This window comes from Kryptolebias marmoratus, linkage group LG8 (assembly GCF_001649575.2).
Source record: "Kryptolebias marmoratus isolate JLee-2015 linkage group LG8, ASM164957v2, whole genome shotgun sequence".
NCBI lineage: Eukaryota > Metazoa > Chordata > Actinopteri > Cyprinodontiformes > Rivulidae > Kryptolebias > Kryptolebias marmoratus.
Genome location: NC_051437.1, coordinates 977737 through 1004296, shown reverse-complemented (window position 1 = coordinate 1004296; position 26560 = coordinate 977737). Strand labels below are relative to the sequence as shown.

Sequence of the window (26560 nt, the reverse complement as noted above, 5' to 3'; positions counted from 1 at the left end):
TCCTTTGAGCTTTGACAGGTTCGTTTCACCTTCATCAGCAAACTTAAGCAGTCATTCAGCACAGCATGCACACAGCATTTTCACAGAAAATGCTATTTTTCTATAGTTTTAATTGACTTGTTCTCATTTGTTTTTCATGTTCTTTTGTTTTTTGTTTTTTTTTCCTCTCAACTCTACATCTGGACCATCTAGCCCGTAGATTTTGAAGAACTACAGAATCTTGAGCTTGGCCTCATCATTAGGAATGTGGCTCCTTTTGTAAATGGTAGTGCAATACAGATGGATGTGGACGTCCAGGTTGGAGAAGGTGGTCCTGTGGCTGCCGGAGCTGGAGCTGGGGCTGGAGCTGGAGCTGGGGCTGGAGCCGGAGCTGGAGCTGGAGCTGGAGTGGGTGTTGGAGTTGGTGTGGATGCAGGAGTAGACCTGGGACTTGATCTGGGTGTAGATGTTGACGTTGGGTTGGATGGAGGGCTTAAACCCGAGGCAGGACTTGGGGTTAAACCTGGTGCTGGGCCTGGTGTTGGTGCTGGACTTAAGCCAGGTGTCAAACCAGGACCAGGAGCCAAGCAGAAGCCAGATGCTCCAGGAAAAAGTTATCCTATTAAAATAGCAATAAATAATGTTCCAGAGGGTCCAACATTTGTACCTGCCACCAAGAATGTTCCTGTATCTGAAGACCCCAAAGATTTACCAAAAGATAAAGTAATTACTGTATACGCTGCAGTTGATCCAGATACAGGAAAACAAGCTGAAGATGTCAAGTGAGTCAAATCATCACAGTCATCAGCTAGTTGGATTCTCTTTGGGAACTGATGTTTAATTTATGAATCATTGCCAGCCACCAAAAGGCAAAAGGTGGTCAAATGTATGTTTGATACCAAAGTATTTCATCAACCACAGGATGAATTTTAATGAAGTTTGCAGAAAGGAATCATTGGATGTACCTCTACAACTGATTACCTTTGGGAGCCAACCCAATTAAAGATGACAGCCGCAACCAAATCACCTTAGAAAAAACAAAATAGATATAATTTAGTCATTTTTTAGATATTGTCCTACATTTTGGTTTGGCTGTAGCTGAGATTCACTCACAAGACATGCTCCAAGAGCTCCCTATTGTGCAAGAGATTTGCTAAAAGTTATAGCAATAACTTTTGGAGTGTTTGTTAAATTATCCCATGAATCACCACAATAATCACGGATGTACATTTAAAAATAATACCTTTTGGCGTCAGTCCAATTCGAGATGGCCACCACAGCTAATTGACATTAGCCAACACAAAAATGACCATAACGCATTCAGTTTTGCAGATACTGGGCAACAATTAAGATGTGGTAGTAGTTGAGTCATTCACAACAGATTTTAAGTGTGATGTAAACAGTGGCGGATGGTGGTGATATTTGTAGGGTGGGCTAACAGATATATAATAAAACGCTGTAGTTTGGATTTCAACAACAGAAGCATCCAATTAGAAATAAAGAAAACCTGCTATAAATTTATGGTCTTACATTTATGTTCTTTTTCATCACAAAGACAACCTTAAAACAACAGCTCACTCAGAGTCTCTGTCAGTTGTCCGATACTTCATTCCTTTCATTAAGAGTTTCAGCTATAATTATTTCAGATGATTTTTCCCAGTCAAACAGCTTTAATAACACTGCACCACATTCCTTGACACAATTACTAATCACACTGATAAGGTAAAATCAAACAAGACATTCAATATTGGAAAGTGCTTCTTATTTTTTAATGAATCCTACCTTATTTAAAGAGAAGCTCACTCTGACAACTTTTCTGGGATCCAAAAAGGTCAATAACCACCTCGTTAAAGATCTGTTAGCCAGTCCTTTCACTGAAACCAGGTCACAGGAAAACTGAATAAACTTGGGTCTATCTGCTCCCAACCTCTTCACTTCCAGTTTGTCCCCCAAAGACATCAAGGAAAACGAGTGAGAAATTAAATAATTTACCTCGTTTATCTTTATCTTGCTCACCATCGCCCACGTACACTCGCACTCGAGTCACGTTATTGTACGTCCACCCTCATTGGCTAAAGCCTGAGGCCTTGGACTGAGCCTGACTTGAACTAAATTAGCCCAAATGAGCAGCAAACAGAGGGGGCGGGACAAGACGCCTGTCAATCATTCTGTACCACGCAAGACAAGGGGCTGAACGGGGCTGTAAAAAGTTAGCCCTTTGGAAAGATTTGGGGATTTTCTCAGGACTGTTTTTCTTGTAAATTTCACAAAATGTGATAAAATATTTTTAATTTGTGTTTATTAGGTATTTTAACATTTATATTGTAAACACCAAGGAGGGCTTAGCCCTACTAGCCCACTGATACCAGCCGTCTCTGGATGTAAATTAGGTTGTGGATGTACATCCATTGATTACTTTCTGCAAGTTTCATTCATATTGGTTCATGAAATATTATGTTAACAGACAAACACATCCACACACATGGCTAAAACATTTTTGTCTGCCCAGCTCTTAGACTGTGGGCTCAATAAACCACTTTCAGCACACTGTAAATTTTTTAATACTATTTTTTCTTTTTTGTACTAGTTATGCTAAAGCCTATGATCCAGATAACTGGTTTACTATTGATGAAGACACAGCTGAGATCAAACTCAACAAGTTACCAGACAGGGAGTCACCCTTCTTAGTAAATGGGACCTATGTGGCCAAAATTCTGGCTATAACCAAAGGTAAATACAATTGTCAACTAATACTTTGTTTCCTTTTCTTGATAAAACTGTTTAGGAATAGGTTTTGTCTTTACGACTGATGATTAATCACTGCTAAGTTTTATAAACTGCCCCCCTTCACATTAGATAATGACCTTGCTACACTCTCCACAACCTCTTAGAACATGGCTGGATTACAGCAAATTTACCTCTTTCAGTATGAAAGCAATCATGACTTCATATTTCATACTCACCAAATAGATTTTTCTGCTGTTTCCCTCAACCATGAGACTCTCTTCTGTGCCCCCACCATAAGCTACACATCAGCAACACATTCCCACAACTATTTTACCATATCTCTGCCCTACTATGTGTAACGGGTACCAGGGTCACGGACCCGTCGGCAGCAGATGAAGCTGAAAAAACAACATGTAAATGAGCACACGGGAGACGCAGTCTGTGTTACTCCAATTTCTCTCAGCTTATGAGAAACGGCACAGCAACAGGCAGCCTACAGTCTCCATGTGCCACCTACTGGTGAAACACTGTTACTAACACCATCGTCGTTAACCCCTGTTAACAACTAATAAAATAGCTTCTTATCATAACTCCATAAACATTTAAAGAAATGCAGACTCTGTCTTTGTTTTCCCTTTTGTGGGCACATCCCCATGGGCACCACATATGCACTAGAAGATCAGCCACATGTTCTCTTGCGGCTGAATGGTTTTATCGTCTATCATTTCTGACAATAATAGAAATAGGAGCTTTTTGTTTGGTATGAAAAGGCAAATTAATAACATCTGAGCATGGTGCAACGTTTATTGAGAGTGTTGATTTGTCATTGGAGACACTTACTTGAAGCACTTCCACTGAGCTGTGGGTGTGATGAGGTCATAGTCTAGGCTGGAGGCAGTCCTGCTTTAAATTCTCAACAACCAAGCCATGCCAGTGTGTGCAGGCCCCACATCATGAATATGCTGCCATTACACTCCACCACGCTTTGTCCAGAATCCTGATTAGCTGCCAGCATAATGATTAAACACTACAACCTGTCTACAGACTTTTGTGCATGCTAAAAACCATCATGGCCCTATCACGCTATATAATATGTGATGGGAAACTCTCTGTGGTCCTAAAAGTAATATCTCTCTGGGCTGTGACAGCTGACAGTTGGCAAAAAGCATTCACGAGGGAGTCTTCAAAATGTCTTGAAATGTTCATGGGGTCCTCAGATTCCTTGCTTAAGTAACAAAGGCTTGCAGTCTTGTTGCTTAAATTTTGAAAACGATCAAACAAATTTTGAATGCAACAAGTTTTTGCGCGAATCTCCAACATGGTCACACAAAGATTAGCGGTGATTTTCAAAAACTGGCTGTGCAAAACACAATCAGACAACTCATTGGTCACTCAGTCACAAACACTCAGAATTTAGTAAGACTGCAATGGAAAGTTTGTATACTTTCTTGCAATTTTAAATTTAATATGTCCCAGAAGACATTGCCAAGATCCTACAAAGACCATCCACATTCTGGCTAATTGTTTACATCATAGAACAGTTGTCACCTATTGTGAAGTGGGGCCTAAATAAACTTCAAATATAGTAGGTAATTTGTGAGATAAAGCACACTAATAACAAACCTGTAAAACCACTCAGTTTACTCAAGTCCTATCAGTTCCTATAATGACCTGAACGTCTGGAACAAAAATAGTTTGTATTTATAGCCAGTTCTACTAAACATCAATTTGATGAAAAGGTCATTTATACTGTACTTGGGTATAACAACAAAAAAAATTCAAGATCATTGACATAGTATTATTATTGCTTTATATCATGTATTTGAAAAGTTTTTGAATTTTATGTTTTTGTAGAAATGCTGTTTAAGTTGTACTGTATGGTAATGTCAGTAAGTATCAGGGGCCTCCTGTACAAAAACAAGTTTAGATTTCTTGAACATGGTGTACGCTTAAAAGCCTGAGGCATTTCCATCTTTATGCATGTGTTTATTGCTGTAACTACTCCAAACACAGAGAAACTCAGTAGCATGGTAGAAAACTCTGAAACTGTAGTTTACCCTAGTAATCATGCTGTGATGACAGGATGCTATTTGGGAACACACAAGCTTGTTGCGCATCATGGGCAATAATATTAGGACAATTGATTCATTTTTTTTGTATTTGTGCAACACATCTTGTACAATAATTTGTACATTGAATGCTTCCTGTAACATAAACATATTCATCTTGTGATGGTGCTTTATAGCAATATGTGTGCAATTCATAGCTCCAAATATATTAGGAAAACCGGGTCTTGCTGCGAGTTGAATTAGTGTTGGCCTGTTCAACTGCATTGTATAGGAATTTATACCTGGCTGACCTTTAGATATTTCCATCCAACTTAGGCTCTGGGTCAACTGGGACAGTTCCCATTGGTCTGCCAGCCTCCTCTAGAATGTCCCTGTTGCTAGGTATCCCAGTGTGAACCATGAGCAACACACAGCCCCTCATTGTGTTGATTCCAAGACTGACTCTGAGCACACTTTCAACAGAATTGCCCATTAAGACTTAAAGGAACTGATGGACTAGTCGCTATCTTGGGTCAGAAAATCCTCTATCTTTAAATACATGCTCTCTTCAAACTGAACCATTCACAATATCCTCTAATAAGGCTAAAGTTGTTAGTGTTAGAAGTATATTTCTGCACCACTTTGCACATGTGTACACTCATGTAATTGCATACACATGGATGTATTATTTATTTATCAGGTGTCTTTGATGCGTACAGTAATTGTTTTCACATCATTAACCGATTCTCAGCATACTCTCCAAATGTCAACAACAGACCAATATTTGTAAAAATGTGTGTATGCCAGCTATAAAGTTTCTGTGTAGTGTTCAACTAATCTGGTGTCACCTGCAGATATGCCATCAAAGACAGCCACAGGGACAATGGCCATACAGGTTGCTGACTACAATGACCACTGCCCTACATTGGCCACTGCACGAGGCGATCTGTGCACTGATCAAAAAACAGTGTATGTCACTGCCACGGATGAAGACATCAGTCCCAATGCAGCTCCATTCACTTTTCGAATTGTACCCGAAGGCACAAAAGGAAACTGGGTTGTAAAAGTCATCAATGGTAAGAGATTTCTTTTGACAGGAGACCATTTTTTTCCATTTGGGAAATATTTGCCCAACTTGTCATGATGTTTATGTGGCTGGTTAGCACAATAGGATGCTTGAAGGCTGAGATCTCAATTTTGATACCTCACAGGAGTGGAGCTCTTTTATGCTTTCTAATGTTGGATAAAGGTAGAAAGGAATGTATAAACATGAGGTTATTTATTATCAATACAATACAATCAATACAAACCCCCTTATCTGCAGCACATCTCTCACTGCAAATTCGGATCTATCCAACTAAATACTAAGTACTTAATCAGCAGTTACTAGCAGTTGGCTACAAAGCACATTTTGACCATCACATATGTTGATGTACACTCCTTGAAAAAATACTTTTAATTTGTTAACTTTTTGTTCACATTACAAACACAAACCTCAAAGTCTTTTACTTAGATCAGAAGTGATACCCCAACACAAAGTAGCACATAACAGTGTACTGGAAGAACAATGATACATGGTTTTCAAAATTCTTTTTTACAAATAAAAATCTGAAATATGTGGCATGCATTTGTACTCATCCCCCTGACTCAATGCTTTGTAGAATCACCTTTTGTTGCAATGCCTGCTGCAAGTCTTCTGGGGGTATGTCTCGACCAGCTTTACACATCTAGTGTGCAAAATTTTCGCTCATTCTTCTTTGCAGCTTCATTTTAATCAGATCAAATAGAAAGCATCTATGAACAGATTCTCAGTTGGATTTAGATCTGAATCTTGACTGGTCCATTCAAACACATGAATATGCTTTGATCTGAACCATTCCATTGTAGCTCTGGCTAGATGTTTCGGGTCATTGCCCTGCTAGATACCAAACCTCTGCCCCAGTCTCAAGTATTTTGCGGCCTCTTACAGGATTGCCCTATATTTAACTTCATCCATCTTCCCATTAATTCTGACCACCTTCCCTATTTCTGCTTAAGAAAAGCATCCCCACACCATTATGCTGCCACCACCATGTTTCCACCATGTAATGGGGTTGGTGTGCTCAGACTGCTGTGCAGTGTTAGGTGTCTGCCACACAGCATTTTGCAAAAGGGCCCAAAACTCCAGTTTTGGTTTCATCTGAGATCTCAGATTCTTCAACATGTTTGATGTGTCCCCTACATAGCTTGTGGTAAATGGTAAAATGGTAAATGGCTTGCACTTATATACCGCTTTATCTAGTCCAAGGACCCCAAAGCGCTTTACACTACAATCATTCACCCATTCATCCTCACATTCACACACTGATGGCGGTAAGCTACATTGTAGCCACAGCTGCCCTGGGGCGGGCTGACAGAAGTGAGCAAACTGCAAACAAGACTTCTTATGATCAAGGTTAATCTTAAATTGTTTTGCTAAAGCTATATTTATAGTACCCTTTTATTTGACAACCTATGAGGCACTGTTCGACACCCAATATGATGTGTCAGACAGTGCCTAGTGTATTTTACTGCAATTAGATTATTTAGTAGATTTAACCCAAACTGAACTGATGGTAACATTATTACAACATATATAGAGTGCCAGAACTACTATGAATACTAATTACTTGTATGTTTGACATCTCCATGCTTTGTTGCAGAGACAACTGTTGCACTTCATTCTAGTGATAGCCTGTGGCCTGGAACATATGCGCTACAGATAGAAGTGATGGATGCTCAAGGTCTGTCCTGTGACAGCAATGAGATTTTTACTTTGGCCGTCTGTACCTGTGTTGGAAAGGAGGTCTGCAGCAGCAGATCAATTTCTAATGGACAGAAACCCACACCTGACTTCTCTTTACAAGCCATTGGCCCACTCATAATGGCTTTGTGCTTACTTATGTGTAAGTTCAATTCAGACAAGTATACAAAACTACTGATCATATTGTCAACCTCTTTGTATCAAACAATCAGGAATACACATAAGAACAGAGAGGTGACAGGCACTTACAATTATTACAACTTTTAAATTCTAAAAGCTAGGTGCTCTGTAAAAAGGAAATAAAAACAATGCAGGTTTGCTAATATTTCAGGAAATAGTTTTGATTTTAAAAAAAATTCCATAATATTTTTATAATGAAACATTACTTGGAAAAAGTAAACATTTAAAAAAAAAAAATAGTAAAAGGTTTCAGTTCATCTTGAAGTTGATGGCAAACAAATGAAGTTGTGGAAACACCCATTTTCCAGGCACTTAGATGAAAACACTCAAACAGGTTTATTATGATAGATCTTAGAATGTTGGAAGGCAAGGAGGTGCAAGGGGGAAACGAGCTCAAACTGGTTCCCATGAAGAGAAACAGGGTCATTTGGTGAAAACCCATAGGCTGTGGAATTCAGACAGAACATATTCATGACTTGGAATTCAGACATAAGCTAGTCAGGTGTTATCTTATAACTTTTCCACTACATCCCCCTCTTTTGATTTTAAATCTATGACTTTCCCACTACACACCAACATGCCTCAAAAATTGAATGGGGAAAACCAAACTGGTTCCAATTAAATAGGTTTACTGGAAATAAGTTGGTAACACAAAATTCATAAAGGTATGCAATATTCAGTCATTTAGGATTCATAATATCAAAAAATTCAGAGAATCTGCAGAAATTTTGAGCAAAGGATGGCTGAAAGTAAATATTAAATGGCTTTGATCTTTAGGTTCTTAGATGGGATGTGTATTGAAAACAGACAATGTTGTTACTGAAATCATGGTGTGGGTTGAAGAACTTCCAAACCAAAAATCATCATTCATGAAAAGAGGTTGCTGTGCTTCACAAAGGCAGGTTAAATTTGTACTGTCTAATCAAGAAGCCATTTAAACTTGTAAATCACCTAATTTAGTTTAATTATAAAGCAACAATTCACAACAAATGTCTTCTCAGTTCAATATACAACAAAATGAAGCAAGTCCAAATCATAAATCTAATACAATCCAAAAGAGATCAAGGTTGAAATCCAATTATAGTAATTAATTTTTATCTTAGTTCAACTCATTCACATTAGGCATGGGCCTGTATAGGATTTGGACAGCATGCTAATCTTAAACAAAGTACATTGATTTCCTAGTATTGAAACAAATAAAATCATGAGTTAATTAGAAGTACTGAGGATTGACAGGAAACAGGAACGCACAGAAAACAGAAAATATCCCAAGAAATAAACATGAACCCTCAAAACGAAAAAATAAAAACACTGAAAGACAAGTCATGACAGCTGACTTTTTTCTGCACTCAGGACAGTTTTTAGACCAATTTGTGATAAGCAGTTTTTTTTTTTTAAACATTTGTATGTCTGATGATATTTAAATTCAAGGCTAAAATTTTAATTTAATCACAAGTATTAAGAATACATTTAAATTTAATACATTGTAGTGTCAGCTAAGAAAAGAGTCAAACAAGCTCTTTGTATTTATAGTTTATCATAATTCTAAAATAACTATCACTTCTCTGCTGTTGTACTTTTTGTAAAATAACACTGAGCCTGACAAGCTGATGTCAGTAACTAATTAGCTGAATTTTAGGCTCTGTAGTGAGCCTGCAATCTGTTGTGTAGGTTGCTAATACCCTCTTGTAGCTTGTTGGAAATGTTTGTTTAAAAAAAACAAAAAAACAAGTTACCTCAAAAAGATGGGTGTTGCTCTTAGACAATTCGGGACAGATGGTATTATCCACCGGATAAAATGTTCAGCCATTCTACACATTTTTTTAAAAATCTCCATTTACTGAATTTTTAACATTTTAAATTATCAATTGTTGTCAATTCACAACAAACACCTCTATACCCGTAACAAACATGACAAAATAAGAACAAAAAAAAGAAATAAAACAAAACAAATATTTTAAGAAATTAAAGATTTATATTGTGGAACGTTCAGATCTAGACAGAGGAGGAGATCGGGAGCTGAAAAAGAAAACAAAGTGTGAACGTTTCTCATGGAGGAGCAGGTAAGTATCAGTTTAGTTCAGGTAGGTCTTACAGAGAGTCCAGGTAGATGGAGCACGGAGAAGATATCCAGAAGTCCAATGGTTTCCGAAGCAGCAATCCAGGTAAGTAGGTTCTCAGCAGACAGTCAGATTCAGTTCCCCAAAACAGTCCAGCAGAAGACAAGGCAAACCTCCAGAGGCAGGAAGTCGAGAACAGCAGGTAAGATCCAGCACACTGTGCAGGCACAGAAAAACAACAGGTAAGTGAATCAGCGAGCCAGAGACTGTTACCATCAGTGAGTAATGCTCCAGCGTTGGCCTGTTGTTCACAGCTGCCTTAAGTAGTCAGGAGGTGATGGCCTTGATTGGGAACAGCTGAAGGTAATTACTGAGCCGGGGAGTGAGAGGTGGAGAGGCAAACAGTGCCAAAGGCAGAATGCCACAGAAACTGTGCCTAGCACAGACTGAAGATCTGTGTACCCTCTTTAAAATGTTCCCCCAAACATCATCTGAAATCAGCAGTTCCAAGTCTGTCTCCATACAGTTTTTAACACAGTGAAATAATTTGAAATGTTTAAAGTATTTAAATATATAGAAAAATCACCCCTGTTATTGAGGGGAGAGGTTGCAGAAACACTTCAAAATCAGAATGGTTAGGAGAAGCCAGAAGTTCTGGGGATGAGCTACAGACAAAATTTTGAGCTGGAAGGCATCTGAAAAAATGATGTTTAGAGAACAAGAATTTATTTGCAAGAAGCAAAAATATAATCAACACACAAATCACTCCAGGTTTTAAACCTAACCTAACTCATGTAGAGAAAGTGTTATCCAATAAAGATACAGGAAAAATAAAATTCTCTTTTAGTGGCACTCCAACTGAGTGTGTTTGTAGCCAAAATGGTGTCTAAAATGAACCCAGATTTTAAGTCAGGCAGTCACTATCACATTCTTAGTGTAACTAGAAGTAAAAGAGTGAAGACGTGAGTATAAGAAGGCTTTCAATGCTATTGGATGAGCAGAATGTTCTTTCTTCACCATCCATGATGGGGGAATTCATTCTCCTCATACTGAACACAAAAGGGTTAGGTAGTACCATTCTACCCAGAACTTTGGAATCTGTAAGACCTGATGGCGCAGCCTGGGTGGTTTCTTGCTCCAAATAAAATTTAGAATAAGACTATTTAACTTGCAGGAAAAAATGCTAAACAGAGAAAGATTGGAATATATTAAAATCAATATAAAAAGCAGAGGAAGATATTGATCTTGATTACATTAATTTTATCAGCCACATAAAGATTTAGGAGGCACCATAGCTTGAATTTGTGTTTCATATGTACAAACAGAAATAAATAAATAAATGAAGATGAAACATTGTGTTTGCTACCTATGGACACTCCAAAATAGACAAAATCCAAATTGTATATCTTAAATGTGAGATTGCTGAGGGGATACTCTTTTGCCTTTCTATTAACAGTAAATACCACACTGTTGCCAAGATTAAGTTTAATGGGACAACACAAACCATACACAAATGGGTCTTCACCCTTCAAAGCAACAAGACCAAAGTTGGGTTTAGTGCCTTAGGGAGCATACCTGCATACAATGACCCAACAAGCATCTCCAGTAGGAATGTGGCCAGCTGCCTCCAAAAGGCCTTACAGGACTTGGATGGGGAATATACTGTATATGCAATCAACTGGGACCTGAGCCCTACCATCTTGCAAAGATTTGACTGCAGGTTTAAGCTCTAATGTCATGATAGGAAAGTCAATTTATTGAGAGGATTCTGATCAAGACCAAGAGTGCTAATGCCACTGAAGAAGGAGATCAGGTCTGCAAAAACATAAGAGCAGTCACATGAGTACGTCTTATAAAATCCCACAAAAGTTTAAAAAACTTCTGGGTGTGATGTTACTCCTGCACCAATTTCAACTCAAGGTATCAGCTGGGATGCAGATTAACCCATATTTTTCTCCCTCCTCACTTTCTTTTCTGTCATCACTATAATCTAAAATGGGTATGAACAAAAAGACCAGTAAGAGTCTGTTGGATTGACCAAAGATATAAGAAGAACATGAATGCATGGTACTTGTAAAATAATGGTCTATGATTTATTGCAGTCCTTTGCAATATTGATATTGAGATCACTGGTACTGTGATAACAATAATTCTGTGGTATATTGTACTACCCTAATTTACAGTCTGAAATTGACAAAAGCAGAGTGCTATAGAAAATTGCCAGTGTAAGTATCATGAATGTGAAGGAAAAAAGAGAAATTTCTCTTATCAGGATTTAAAAAGTGCTAGGGTCAACAACATTAAAGTCTTTCATAAAGGCTTCAATCACTTTGGCCGACTTTGAAGAGCAGAAGTAAAGGAGGAGCGGCCTAAGACAGGGTCTACCCAGCAGGTAAAATACCCTCCCATAATTAAATCATAAATAGTCAAATCTGGTAGCACTGAAAAAACTCATCTCAAAAATGAAAGGAAAAGAGTCATTGTCCCAGTTGAGTGTGTATATAGTCAAAAGATCCACTTTTACATAATAAATGCACATCAGGACAATTATAATCTGCCAGCAGAATCAGAAAAGAGTTTTAACATGAATAAAGATAATATTTCTATGTATGAAAATGGCAACACCTCTTAGTTTGCTGGAAAAGGATGAAAAATACACATGTCCAAAACAGCTCCTCTTCCGTCTGGTGTAGTCTCTATCCCTCAAATGGGTCTCTTGCAAGTAAATTATATGAGCATCAAAATGGTGTAGATCAGTGGTGGCTAGTGGTGACATTTGTAGGGTGAGCTAACACATATACATTAAAACGCCACCGTTTGGATTTCAACAACAGAAGCATCGAAGCATCCTTGAATCCTTGAATAAAGAAACCCTGCTATAAATTGACATCATGTCTTTTTTCAGCACAAAGACAATCTTAAAGCAAACCACCACCAAAAACCAAGCTTACACAGAGCATCTGTCAGTTGTCCAATGCTTTATTCCTCTGCATTAAGGGTTTCAACTATAATTATTTCAGATGATTTTTTTCTCAGTCAAATAGCTCTGAATAACACTGCACCACACTCCTTGACACAATTACTAATCACACTGATAAAATAAAATCAAACAAGACATGCAATATTGGAAAGTGCAGTTTTTTTTTAAATGAAGCCTACATTATTTAAAGAGAACCTCACTCTGACGACTTTCCTGAGATGTAAAAAGGTTAATAACCACCTTGTCTTGTTAAAGATCTGTTAGCTATACTTGCCATTAGCCAGTTCTTTCACTGAACTGGGTAGTTCCGTCACACGTCGAACACACGCATACACCGGCACACATCCACACAAAAGCATTTGACGCACGTGCGCACACGTTAACATTACTACATGCCGCCTTTCCCCTCTGCAGGACAACTATAGCTGGATTGCTTAATTTACTCATCTTTCCCTCTTGTAGTTGTAGCGCGACTAAGGGTGCACACTTGGAAATGCTCGTAAAATTCTGAAATACATACATCTACATTTAAGCACACATATTTTCATTCTTCCTTACCTGAGGGGCGTCCTCCGGTCAACCTGTGGAGACTGGAGTAAAAATGGGCATGGTGGTTCTGCATTACAGATAACGGAAGTGGGGATTCTTCCGTCAGCAGATTTAATCCTGAATTTTAAGTAGTAAAATGATAGTTTTACATGAAAAGTGGAAGATGAATATTGTTGTTCTCAGACATGGATGTATTATATAAACATTTGGTTATGTTTTAAATTAGAAATTGTGACTAATTGCTTGCTTTGATTGTGGGCGGGGTTAAGGGTTTGTAAGAAAAGCCTCTGGCTAGTTTTTTTTCTTTTCCACTGACACTGCTGTTGGGAGGTGTGCAAATAAAATGACCAACCTGCAGCTTCCGACGTGCCCTCCATGATCTTTCTTCTCATCTTTTTCTGAGACTTTACCAAGTTTTATGGTGTACAGACCCACCATGAGTTCTTAGAACAAACCCACGACACCAAGTCACAGAAAAACTTCAGTTTTGCCACTTTTTTATTTTTTGAACATCCTTTGGTCCATCCACTCCCAACCTCTTCACTTCCGTTTTACCTCCAAAGACATTAAGGAAAACAGGTAAGAAATAAAATTAGGAAAAAAAAAAAAATCCCACCTCAATAATGTTTGTCTTTCTCGCCATCGCACTCAGTCCACAATAAACTACTCCCACATACACTCACGCTCGAGGCACAATATTGTCTGTCCACCATCATTGGCTAAAGCCTGAGGCCTTGGGCTGACCCGGGGCTGAACTAAATTAGCCCAAATGAGCAGCAAACAGAGGGGGCGGGACAAGACAGCTGTCAATCATTCTGTACCAGGAAAAAAAGACATTAAATGATCAAGGCTGTGAAAAGTTAGCCCTTTGGAAAAACTGGGGTTTAATTGAGACTGTTTGACACCAGGTTTTGTTGTAAATTTCACAAAATGTGAACTATGTGTACAAATGTACTTTTAATTTGAGTTTATTATGTATTTTAACATTTTTATTGTAAACACCAGGGAGGGCTTCGCCCTACTAGCCCACAAACAAACAAACAAAACTTGTCTCTGGTATTTTATCAAAGGGCATTTAAACCATAAGAACAATATTTTGTGGTTTTACACCATAACTATTTTAACACTCTGCTATACTTTGAAACCAGTAACTGGCCCATGCCTAATTCACATTCAGAACATGAAACACCAGTTACTAAAAGTTATATATATAAGCAAGCCAGTAAGAATGCACTAATTCTCTGCTTTGAGCAGCATGTTGGCATCAGTGGAAAGCAACAGCTCCTTTTTAACAGGAAGCAGAAGCAGGCTCAGGACAAGCAGCCATCTGCCTCATCCAGCTGGGGTCTGAAAGGACAAAAAAAGAGACAGACAAGTATGAAGTAATTAGGCAGAGGTAGTTTTTATAAGAAAAAAAACCAAAGAAAAACACAAGGTCAGGTTGGCAGCAATAATTACATTTACAAATATGGAGAGTAAAAAGAGTAAGAGTGTAGAAATTGGGTCAGTATGTTCTCCAACTATCTAACCCTAAAACAGCATAGCTAAAGGGACAACTCAGGAAACCCAAACCTAACTGTAGGAGGAAGATCTTAAAAGTAATCTAATCCTAATCTCAAAAGTAGACTTGAATATCTTTATTTTTAGTTGAGTAAATTATTTTAATACTTTTTCCACCTCTTTCAAAAGTTCCCATTCTTGTTTGAACAGACAACACTAGTTCAACTATTGAGTTTAGAAGCCTTTTGAAACTTCAAACCACTTAACACTAACATACGTTTGAGTTAAGTGACTTAAGGCATAATTACAATTTTCTAAAATTTATCACGTACAAAAACTGTATTAAACATGAGTTTCACAGGACTTTTGCACAGTACTATAGATCTACATTTTATCTTATATCTGCACTTACATTTGTGTGTTACAATGAAAGATATTTACATTAACCACAATTTGTCTCTTTTTTTGTAGTAATCCCCATTTTGTTGGTGCTCTGCCAGTGCCGTTCAAAAGATGACATTTTCCCTGATCTATTTAAAGATATGCCTTTTGACACAAAAGAACATCTAATAAACTACCAAACTGAAGGCTTAGGTGAGGATAAGGTGAGTTGCCATTTTTATTGCTCTCAATGAAAGGTAGATGATCATGTAACTGCCTATGTGTGTGTGTGTGTGTGTGTGTGTGTGTGTATACCTGGGTTTTGTTTTTCTGGTATACTCACCTACCTAATGTTGTAAAGCACTTTGTATCACCTTGTTGCTGAAAAGTGCTATATAAATAAATTTGACTTCACCTGACCTTTTATGGTAAACGTCTTTATGGTAACCAAAATTCGGTTCAAATATGATGGAATGTCATTTTTAAGTTAGAGTTTGGGTTAAGGTTAGGCGTATACAGGTAACGTTTAGGTTTAGGGTCAAGGTCAGGATTAGGCTATAGAAATGAATGAAAGTCAATACAAAGTTCTAATAAGAATAGACACGTGTGTTAATTTGTTTGTCTTTTAGCTAAATTAAAGATGGCTGCCACAGTTAATTGACATCTGCAAAATCAGAAATATCTATAACTCATTCATTATTACCCGTCACTGAAAGGTGAAGATGGACAATAATGTTTTTGCCTGTGTATACTTTGTGTACTTGTCTGTTACCAGAATATTTTATGATCCATTGGAGACATTTCAGTGAAATTTGCAGAAAGTATTTATTGAATGTCCAACTCCAGATAATTAAAATTTGGACTCAGCCCAATAAAGCATGGCTGCAAAAATTGACCTTAAAAATGCAAAAATGGCTATAAATAAGTTAATTTTACAGATATAACCTAAAATTAGCTGAGACTGATCCCCATCAACCAGCACTAACAGATTGTGAAAGATCTTTTTTTTAAAATGTTCCTATTTACTATTAACTATTTGGAGTCAACTGTATTTGGGAGTCATTCTTAACACATATTCTGAGAGTTAATATATTCTGCAAAAGCTCATAATATCACATGAGATTGAGTATAAAGTCTCCTGCAAAGTTTAACCAAAATGGCTACAACCCTGTCATTTCTAGCATAAGATTAGCTTTGTTTAAGATAAGAAAGGCGGTAGGCAATATCCATTCCTTCAAGGAATGTTGGGCCTTTAAGTTTTATAGCGCCATTTCAGGGTACTATAAAAAAAAAGGTCAAATCATGCATTCAACAACATGAACATGTCTGGCATTCAGTGGTTTGACTATACAATTAAATTTGGTTTACTTGTTCCCAGCAACGCCACCTGGGATTACCACCCAGGAAATAACAATAGAGGATGCAAGTCCGGTTTTGCAATAAGTCAGAGACAGTTTCAAGACAATAATAATTTATTGTCACAATAGCAGTATTAAAGTTAAAATACCTGTATATGAAAGAAAGAAATTCACAAAATGAATCCAGTGAGGCTTACCGGCAGGTATGGCCAGGCCCTGGATGGTAGTCTCCAAAATAAGAAAATCAAATACAAATACCCGTGAAGTCACACTCACTCCTTAAAATTCTCTCCACCTAGCGATGTGGATCGCTGCACAGTCACACCAAAAAGGGGCGCCCCATCCAGGCCCAACCGCACCACTGTTGGTCCTCTAAGGAAAGAAAGAATAAAGAAAACAGACGGATTGTTAAAATACAGGCAATAAAATATATATATGTCAAGATACAGGTAAATAAGTCCCTGCGCTCAGCAGGCACCATACAATGAGAATTAAAATCCAGTACTGAGCGAAACCACCCGCTCCTTGTTCTTTTCTCAGGAGGGGTGGTGCGGGGCGGCGCGTGTCCCACACGCCGGTCTCCCATGACGCTGAATAAGCGGTGACTCAGTCCACGCAAAGCAGCAGCGGCAAGTGTGTGGCTAAACGGCTGCGATTCCTAGTATGAAAAAAACAGTTTAAAAACAAGAAGGATAAAATAAGATTTGTTACCGAGTCCACATATCGATCCGGCCAAGCTCCTTTCGCTCCCACACAAACAGGAACACTCAAACGTCAGCACTTATGACAGGAACCACTCCACCCACAGTCAAACGTGGAGGTAAATACGCCAATATGTATCTGCTAATGAAAAGCTCTATAACTACAACGAACGAGCAATTATAAGTGCGCAGGCAGCCAACCTTACCTGTACTCGGCACAAACAGCCCAACACGTTGTTTGTTGTTGACATGACGTGTCAACAACAAACAACAAGTGTCGGTCTGCAGCTTACCCCAGCTTTTATACTGAGCGCCCTCTGGCCCGATTGACTCGCCTGCAATCACCCCACCAGCAGGTGCAGCCTTTACCTCCTTCTTGCCACACATGCTTACTAAATACTACTAAATTTTAGGTAAATGAGAGAGTTGTTAAACTTGTATGTTTTAACTATATTGTAACCAGATTTTTTTTTTTTTAGGATGTTCCTCTCTGTGCTATTCCTGTTTTGCAGGAAACTAAGCGTAACACTGAGGCAACACCAACGTTAAATTTCAACACATTCTCTGGAATCACAGAAACTTATCAGACATCAGTCTACAATGAATCTGGCCAGATGTTTCGGGATACCTCCCAAAATCCAATGGAAACTGACAACAACCACAAGTTTTCAGGAAATGTATTTATTAATGGTAATGACAGGACAACATTCAACACACATACATCAATTATAGAAGAAACAGGAGGTCTTTATGAGGACATCGCCCTTTCTGATGCTTTCCTTGATGACTACTACTCTCAGGTAATGCTAGCTTTGTTGTCATCATATTTTCTCTATATACACTGCCTTGACAAAGTCTTCATACCAATTAAACTTCTCCACATGTAGTCATGTTACAACCACAATCTTCAGAGTCTTTTACTGGGATTTTATGTGATCCACCAATGCAACGTAGTTCATAATTGTGAAGTGAAAGGAAAATGAAACATAGTTCTCAAAATTATTTACAAAAAAAATATGAGAAGTGTGGCCTAGGCTTGTATTCAAGCCCGTTGAGTCAGTACTTTGCTGAACCAGCTGTCACTGCAATTCCAGCTGAAAGTCTTTTGTGGTATGTTTTTACCAAATTTGCACAGAGTCCAGAAACTAAAATCTTTGCCCATTCTTTGCAAAATAGCTCAAGTTCAGTGAGGTTGAATGGAACACATCTGTGAATAGCAATTTTCAAGTCTTGCCACAGATTCTCAGTTGGACTTAGGTCTGGACGTTGACTAGTTCACATGAATATGCTTTGATCTGACCCATTCCATTGTAGCTCTGGCTGGATGCTTCAGGTTGTTGTCTTGCTGGAAGGCGAACCTCCACTTCAGTTTCTAGTCTTCTGCAGCCTCTAACAATTTTTTCCCCAGGATTTGGCTCCATCCATCTTCCCATCAGCTCTGACCAGCTTTTTGTCCCAACTGAAGAAAATAATCCCCACAGAGGTGATATGCAGGGTTAGTGTTTTGCCACAAATACTGTAGTGTCTTGCATTGAGACCAAAAAGTTCAATTTTGGTCTAATCTAAGCATCTTCCACATGTTTGCTGTGTCCCTGCAAGGCTTGTGACAAACTGCAAACAGGAATTCTTATGACTTTCTTTGAACAATGGCTTTCTTCTTGCCACTCCTGTTCACAACTAACAGTTGTCCTGTGGACCAATTCCACAAAAAAAAGAAAAACATAATCTTTCTTCCACTTCATGGGGCTGTGGTAGTTCGGTGGTCTTGTACTTCTGAGGCTGCAGGGTCAATCTCATGTTGAGAAGGGCATCCAGAGCAAAGCAACTGCTAAATCTTTTATACAAGTTTGCAGTTAAAGGTTTTTATTTTCCTTCCACTTCACAATTGTGTGCTACTTTGTGTTGGTCTATCACATAAAATCCCAGTGAAATACTTTGTAGTATTTGGTTGTAATGTGACAAAATGTAGAAAAGTATTATGGATGCTTTTTCAAGGCACTCTATAAAAGTGCACTGAGAACATGTAGGAATTATTGTTTGTTCTGTTTATTTGCCTCAAACAGAAAGCACTGTGTGCTGAGCCAGTGAACGAATCTTTGTTGGAGTTTGATTATGAAGGCCAGCTCTCCTCTTCTGGCTCAGTGGGCTGCTGCAGCTTACTGGAACTTGACAATGACCTGGACTTCCTCAATGACCTTGGACCAAAGTTCAAGACTCTGGCAGAGATCTGTTCCCCTTTTACATCAAAGCTTAAACCTCTTCTGACCCATAAGACATTGAGTGCTGTCAAAACAACAGCTAAGACTGAACCAGTCTTTCACTCTAAGATTGAGCATGATGTTGAGACAAAGCACGTTGACGTAAAGACAGAGAAAGTGACATCATCTTCTAATGTTGTTAAATCATCTGTCAGTTCAGTAGGCACCACCTCATCATCCACTTTACCTCGCTCTAAAGTTACTAACATCAGTCGTTCCGCTAGCTTTAATTACTCTGCTACACTACCTTATCCAACTCAGGCCTTTGTACTACAGCAGCAGCCAATTTACTACACCGCTAACCCTGTAATGCAACCCATGCACTATGTAGTCCAACCAAATCCACCAAACACAATTCTGCTTGAGGATGGATCCCTGGTATTAATGAATGATCCCCAGGGTATGTCTAGTCTTGTGATGAGTGGAACCCAAAGCTCCTTTTCAGGGCTAGTTATCCAGGGTGCTGAGGGCTCTATAAGTCCCCAAAGTCCTGCTAGCCCTACAAGTCCAATCAGAACCACTGTGTTGCTACCTAGTCCAACTGCCTCCCACGGCTCAGTCTCTATGGAAGGCTGCAAAATAATGAGGTCAAATCCTGCAGGTACATACGTGTTAGTTAAGGATAAGAGCAGGCTAGGTAAAGTAGTGGAGAGGGACCAGGGTTCATCTGAAGGCAGTCTGCCTAGTGATGTCCTGGTGAAAAAGGCTGCTCCCCCTCAGGGGGTTTTAGGTATGGCAGCCCAAGAGACTGATGAGAGTCACCTCTTAGGTCATGTTGCTAAAACAGGGAACAATGTTTCACAAAACTTGTATTTGGGACAAATAAGATTTTGTCAGAGAAAGCAATTAGGGTATGGGTTATTGGTTTTGTATAGATCTTCTACTAGTCAGCTAAAAATGTGGATGATATGTGTGGTGACAGTGCATCTATGCCTGCATACATATGACCTGCCACTAAGATTTTCTGGCATAGTGTATTTTTCTAAGTGTAGCATTCAAAATCCATCATCGTTCAAAAAATTCAATTTCAAACATAATCATTTTTGTAAAAAGACTTGCAAAAGTATAAATGTGCTGTCCATCATTTATAATAACGTGAGAAATACTTTAGCAGTTAGTGTTTGTTCTCATGTTCTTAACATTTCCTTTGAAATTATGAGAACATATGTACTGTATGTAATAACATTTAGATATGTCTTTTCCAATGTTTTTTATATTATAAAGTTTTCTCTAGTGTGGACACATAAGTCATTTGGCATATGACGTCTTGTATTTTTCATTATGGACAAATTTAAAATTTTGCTTTTCCTCAGTAGTTATAGGCCACGTCTACCACATTACAGTTTTTTTCTTCACTTACCTTTATTTCTTTGTCCACACATTCAAACAAAAACACTGAAATACCCATGCAGTACCATTAGGTGGTGCAAATGTTCACAATAAATCAAAATACAAAGACAGAACCTTTTTCACTTGACTAAAGGGTTTCCCCAAACTCTGTTATACATATATATATATATATATATATATATATATATATATATATATATATATATGGTTTACAGTTTCCTTTAGGTATTAAACACTTGGGCACACAATCCAAATTTAATGGTTTCAGGATGAACAGAGATAAAAAGTTGGGAAAAATGGCTCATTGAAGTTTTGTTTTTTAGGGTACTAAGTTGTAGCAGGCATGCTCAAAATAGGTTGCTATTGCCCCTTTTATACGGGCTCTAATTCAGAAGTCCCGCTCTACACCACTCTACTCTGCTCGACTCTATTAAAAATGCATTGCGTGTCCACCGGCCAGTTTGGTCGGTAGCAGAGGAATGCTTCCTTGTGTTGCGAGGGGCGGGGCCGTGGGGGGTGGGGACCTACCAAAACTTGCCGCCAGTTGTGTAAACAACGGAAGCGCTATGGACAACGTTGGCCCTGTGTTGTTGCTGTTTTTTTAACTTATGGGGATTCTCCTAAGCCTTCAGGAAGAGAGGCGCAGTGGAAGAAATGCTCTGGATGCTGCGATTGTTGCGCGGCGTAGGACAGCTGTTATTCGCCGGAGATTTCAGGCTTTACAGCTCCTTCAGCTGGGGGACAGACGGCAGAAATGTTGCAGGGTAAGCTAACGCTGTTGTTTATATTCCTACCTTCGCTCTTCATGCTTGCATCACCCACGACCAATGAGTGAACAGGAGCTAAACTTGCACCACCATGAAAGCAGGGCTGACCCGACTGGCCCTACTCCGAAGCAGGGACCGGCCTCGAAAAAATGCCAGTGGAAATGCAAGCAAAGCAAGCTGAGTAGAGTGGAGCCGGGACCTTTAGAGCCCATATAAAAGGGGCAAAAGTCATTGTTTCTGAGAAACTCTGTATTTCTAGTCCAGATCCACTAAAAGTGTTTTTTAAAATCTCAGTTCTCACTAAAAACTCAGTTGAAGTGTGGACAGGAGGTGTAAATGCAGCAAAAAATCTTTGTAAAAAATATTTAGAATAGTGCCGATAGCTTTGTATTTAGTGTAATATTTAGTTGTTTTTTTCGCATGCACTTTGACCATCTGCTGGACAGTGCAATTATAATTTTGCTTGTCTCTTGACAATAATTATGTTGCTTGGAACTGTGCTTTCTGAATGATGTTGGATTTTGAATAATATAATTCTAACCGCAGAGCCTTTTGTTCATTTATATTTTACTTTGTGCTTCACTTCAGAACAACAGACTAAATTTAAGGTTACAGCTGTAGGTGGAAATGGGATAAATAAAATAAAGGACAAACAGTTGTGAGGAAGTCAACAATTAAAGCAAAAAGTACTTTATATTTTAAAGCCATTTCAACCTAGAGAGACTCACACAGAGAAAAGCTGCAATTAAATAGTTTTATTAGACATGAAAGACATAAGATTTTGGTGCTCAGACCCCAGCAGAAGACGTGAGTGCTGTGAATAGCAATAAGCTTGGAAGAGAAGCTTAGGATGAGGATTAGAGACGTCTTCCCTGGGACACTGGTAGTGGAGGTTGAAGAGAGGAAGGAAGCTTGAAGGAGCTGGGAAACAGATGAAGCCATAATGGTAGTCCTTTTACAGGAAGGCTTGCTTGCTGATTGGTTAAGATGGAGGCGCGGTCTGATGCTGATAGGTTGCAGCAGAGGTGAGTGGAAGCGCATGACACAGCGATTGGATGATGCAGGTGAGGCTGGGGCAGGTCTTCCAGTTTGAATTTATGCCTAGGCTCCATATAGGCAAGATCTGCAAAAGAAGCTTTTACAATCCAGATGACAGAACAGCTTACAAATACAGTTGGAAAAGCACTTTAAAAAACTTACCTGCTAAGCAGAAGATATTGATGTCTTGGTGGTCTTTCTCACTGTTCTCCTTGCATGCTCACTCAGTTTGTGACTATGGCCTTCTCCTAGTAGATTTACACATGTTCCATATTCCTTCCATTTCTTGATGTTGGATTCAACAGAACTCCTGGGGATGTTTAGGACCTTGGAAATCTTTTTGTATCCATCCCCTGATTTGTACTTTTCAATTACCTTTTCTCTGAGTTGATTTAGGACAGTCACTTATTTTACATTACATGTTTTTACTTAATTAGTATCACTTTGTAGAAATTTGATTGGAAATTATCTGATTCATATTGATATTCATGGCATATTGTGGGTACTGTGATCTGAAGCTGTTTTTGAGTTAGATTCACTACTTGTTTAGTTAATTTTAAATTTTTTGTTTGTAATATGATCGGACAGGGTTGGAATAGGCTATATAGCAACTTGTTTTTATATCTGTTTTCATTTTCATCTTTTTTATTCTAATATTTTTACATTGCAAAAAAGCAAGTGAGAATTCCAAGCATCAGCTGAACTGATTAAAGAGGACTCATTTTTAAAGAATTTTTTAGACTATGTTTACATGTTTAACATGTATAAACACACACATGCACAAAGCCATGCATGCACACACACAATGCTTTTCCATTAAACAATTATACATTGCTTTAATATGTGTTTAATTTTGTTTTGTTTGAACACCTATAGTTTTGATGAGGGCACATCATGCTTTTAAATGTGGAAAATCATGAAACACTGTCAATTATTTTTATGGGTAGAAATATATATATTTTCTGTGCTTTTAACAGCTGGAGGGAATGCAGGCTTTTTGTTTTCTTTTATTACAATAAAATATATTAAAAATGAGGTGTTCTGTGTGTTTTTCTCAGTATGTGCCTTGTTTACCAGTGTCAGTAATATCAGTTCAAGGTTCTTTATTTTATATAATGTCAATTCACAACAAAACTTAGTTAAGGAAGAAAATGAATATTAAACAATTGACATTGGATTTTATTAACAGTCAAGCACCAAATCTGTATTGGTCTAGAATCAGACAGTATTTATCCTTTGAAACAGGTCAGGTCCAAATATGGACATGAGTTTGAACATATTTCCTCATTAGAACATCTGGTTCAGGTCACACACGTACACTTTCCATGACTGTGAGCAGACACAGAAAGCCATACAAGCTTATGTTTTCACTGCATCACGGTTTTTTTTTGTGTGTGGGGTGTGTGTGTGTGTATTTTTTACACATATTTACAGGTTTCTTCTCATGTCAATTTATATAATATTCTGGGAACAACAAAACAAGGAAAAGAATATCAGTAACAGATGTGGATAAACGTGTCTATGCCCTTTCACTAAAGAAAGAAAAACCCACAAAGTTCATTGAAATAACTTGAAAGGTGGAGTGGAGATTGCGGCGAACACAATGCGCAGAGTCATCTTAAATCCAGGAATAAATAATTTTTTAAAGAATAAAAAGAAACAAAAACAAAAGCTGATGAGGCAGCAAGATTAAACTAGATAGAAAACATAAACTAAAGCTATAGTATTAGGCAATCATGAGGAGCGCAAGACCGCAAGAGACACACAACCATGGACCAGTGAGTAAATAGAGGAAATGACCAGGTTTTAAAAGCCAAGAATAATTAGTGGAAGTGGGCACAGGTGAGTGATTACAATTAAAAGCAGGGGGAGATGGGTGTGGCTGGTAAACAAGTGATGGCAGAGGACAAATGACTAAAGACATGAAACAAAGACACAAGGAACAAAGACTGAATGAAACCCAGACTAAACATAAAGGCAACTAAATAACAAAATAAAAGAAACAATAAACCCAAAAGAAAACTCAGAGAACAACCCAAACAAAACCCAAGTTCTGACAAACAGGGCAGCAAAAACTTACAAAAGACTCTTAGGGGATCACAGGGAGGTTTGATGAGACATAAGGAACCAACCAGACTGTGGCACAAAGTAAACAAAACACTGCTGGGGTGGCTGAACTGAGAGAGATTAAATGATAACACAAAGTGATGCAGGGAAACCAAAATTATGAAGTCCTATGACCTTGACCTTTGACCTTGTGACCATGAACTCCAAAATGTTATTCCTTGACCTATGAGAGGTCCACCTGTGAAGTTTGACCTTCCTACGGTACACAGTAGCCAAGTTAGAGCACAAAGGCTCCTATGACCTTGAACTTTGACCTTGTGACCTTGAACTCCAAAAGGCTATTCATAGACCCATGGGAGGTCCACCTGTGAAGTTTGACCTTCCTAATGTGCATGGTTGCAAAATTAGAGCCTTCTTTCCCATGTGACCTTGAAATCCTTAGAGGTGATCCCTGACCCATGGGGGTTCAAGCTGTGAAGTTTGACCTTCCTACGGTACACGGTTGCCGAGTTAGAGCATGCACAATTTGGGTCTGATTTATAACACATTAGCTTTGGCAGCAATCTTGTTTTTTTAAATTTTGCATTCAGCAAGTGATGGAGCTCTGTCTCACCTGCTACCACACCAAATTTCAGCTCACTATGTCCACAAATGACTGAATGGAAGCATATAGAGACTTTAAGGAGTAAGAAACAGCCAAAATTAGCATTATTAGATTTTAATTAGTGTTGAGGTAAGGATTTTCACCTGCATTCCTCCTCCTTCACCTCACCCGAGTTGGTTGATGGAAAGAGACCGGAAGGAGACAACACCTTAAGTTTAAAGATTTATTTCACCAAAAGCAGAGAGAAAACACCGGTTACTACAAAGATAAAACCAAATGCATTTGGGAGACAATCCTCAAATAAAATGTGGGAAAACAAATGAAGTGTCTTCAAAAGGTGGACGTTCTTCTGGGTCTTCATAATTGCAGCAACGATGTACTGATCAAAAGAAATGACTTTACAGACATAAGTTATTCTTGAACAGTGAGAGTTTATTCAAAATAACAGAGTCTGTGCCAAACAGGACTTCTGGCCAATCTTGTGAAGATCCCCCATTTCTCTGGGGCTGCTTGTTTTTATGAACATCTTACCACACCCAGTTAGAGTAAGAAAGACACCCCCGTCCCACTGGGACGGACCTGTAGGATTCAAGTACATTCAATTCCATTTATGCGGATAAACTAGGGTCTTCAGACAAGCAACAGATAACTGTCCACGTTTGCACGTTTTCGACAACGTGAGCGTAAGAGCCCATGATTCACTTCCTAAGAAGGAATTTGTGGCTGAAGACAGTGTCTCTCTAAAAGATAGCTCAGGCCTCATGGTCTGAGCACAGATGCAGACCAGTTACCTCACACATCACCTCAAAGTGTCAGCAAAGTGCCCCAAAGACTGAGGAAACAAAGGATGTTCTCTGGTTTTAATGCTCAGGTTCCCTCCCCTCTTCAGGTAGGTAGGTAGGTAGGTACATTTATTTATATAGCACTTTTCAGCACGAGGCGACTCAAAGTGCTTTACAACACAAGAACAAAATTACAGACAGAGTTACAGAACATGACAAGATAACTAAGCTAAAACATGACAATGCTAACAAAGGTACAGGATAACTAAACGACTAAAACATGATATTACTAAACCAAGGAACGAAGAATCTAGCTAACAGTGAATATGATAACTAATTGTACAGTAACTAAGCTAAGTGTACAGGAAGGCTAAATAATCTAAAACGTGACAATGCTAAAACTAAAACTAACGGTACCGAACTATCTAAAAGTACCCCAGGCCCGCTAT

At 38.5% G+C, this 26560-nt stretch overlaps 1 protein-coding gene across 1 annotated transcript in view; it reads left to right on the top strand.

Annotated features, from left to right (window-relative positions):
- Positions 1-20963, top strand: part of LOC108248163 (desmoglein-4) — a 41564-nt gene extending 20601 nt beyond the window's left edge. The window contains exons 8-14 of the mRNA XM_017436741.3: positions 193-761; positions 2567-2709; positions 5609-5830; positions 7436-7678; positions 15277-15410; positions 17725-18045; positions 19309-20963. Of these exons, the coding sequence (XP_017292230.1) occupies positions 193-761; positions 2567-2709; positions 5609-5830; positions 7436-7678; positions 15277-15410; positions 17725-18045; positions 19309-20766 (3090 nt within the window). The 3' untranslated portion in view covers positions 20767-20963. The remainder of the gene's footprint in view (positions 1-192; positions 762-2566; positions 2710-5608; positions 5831-7435; positions 7679-15276; positions 15411-17724; positions 18046-19308) is intronic.
- The last annotated feature ends 5597 nt before the right edge of the window (positions 20964-26560 follow it).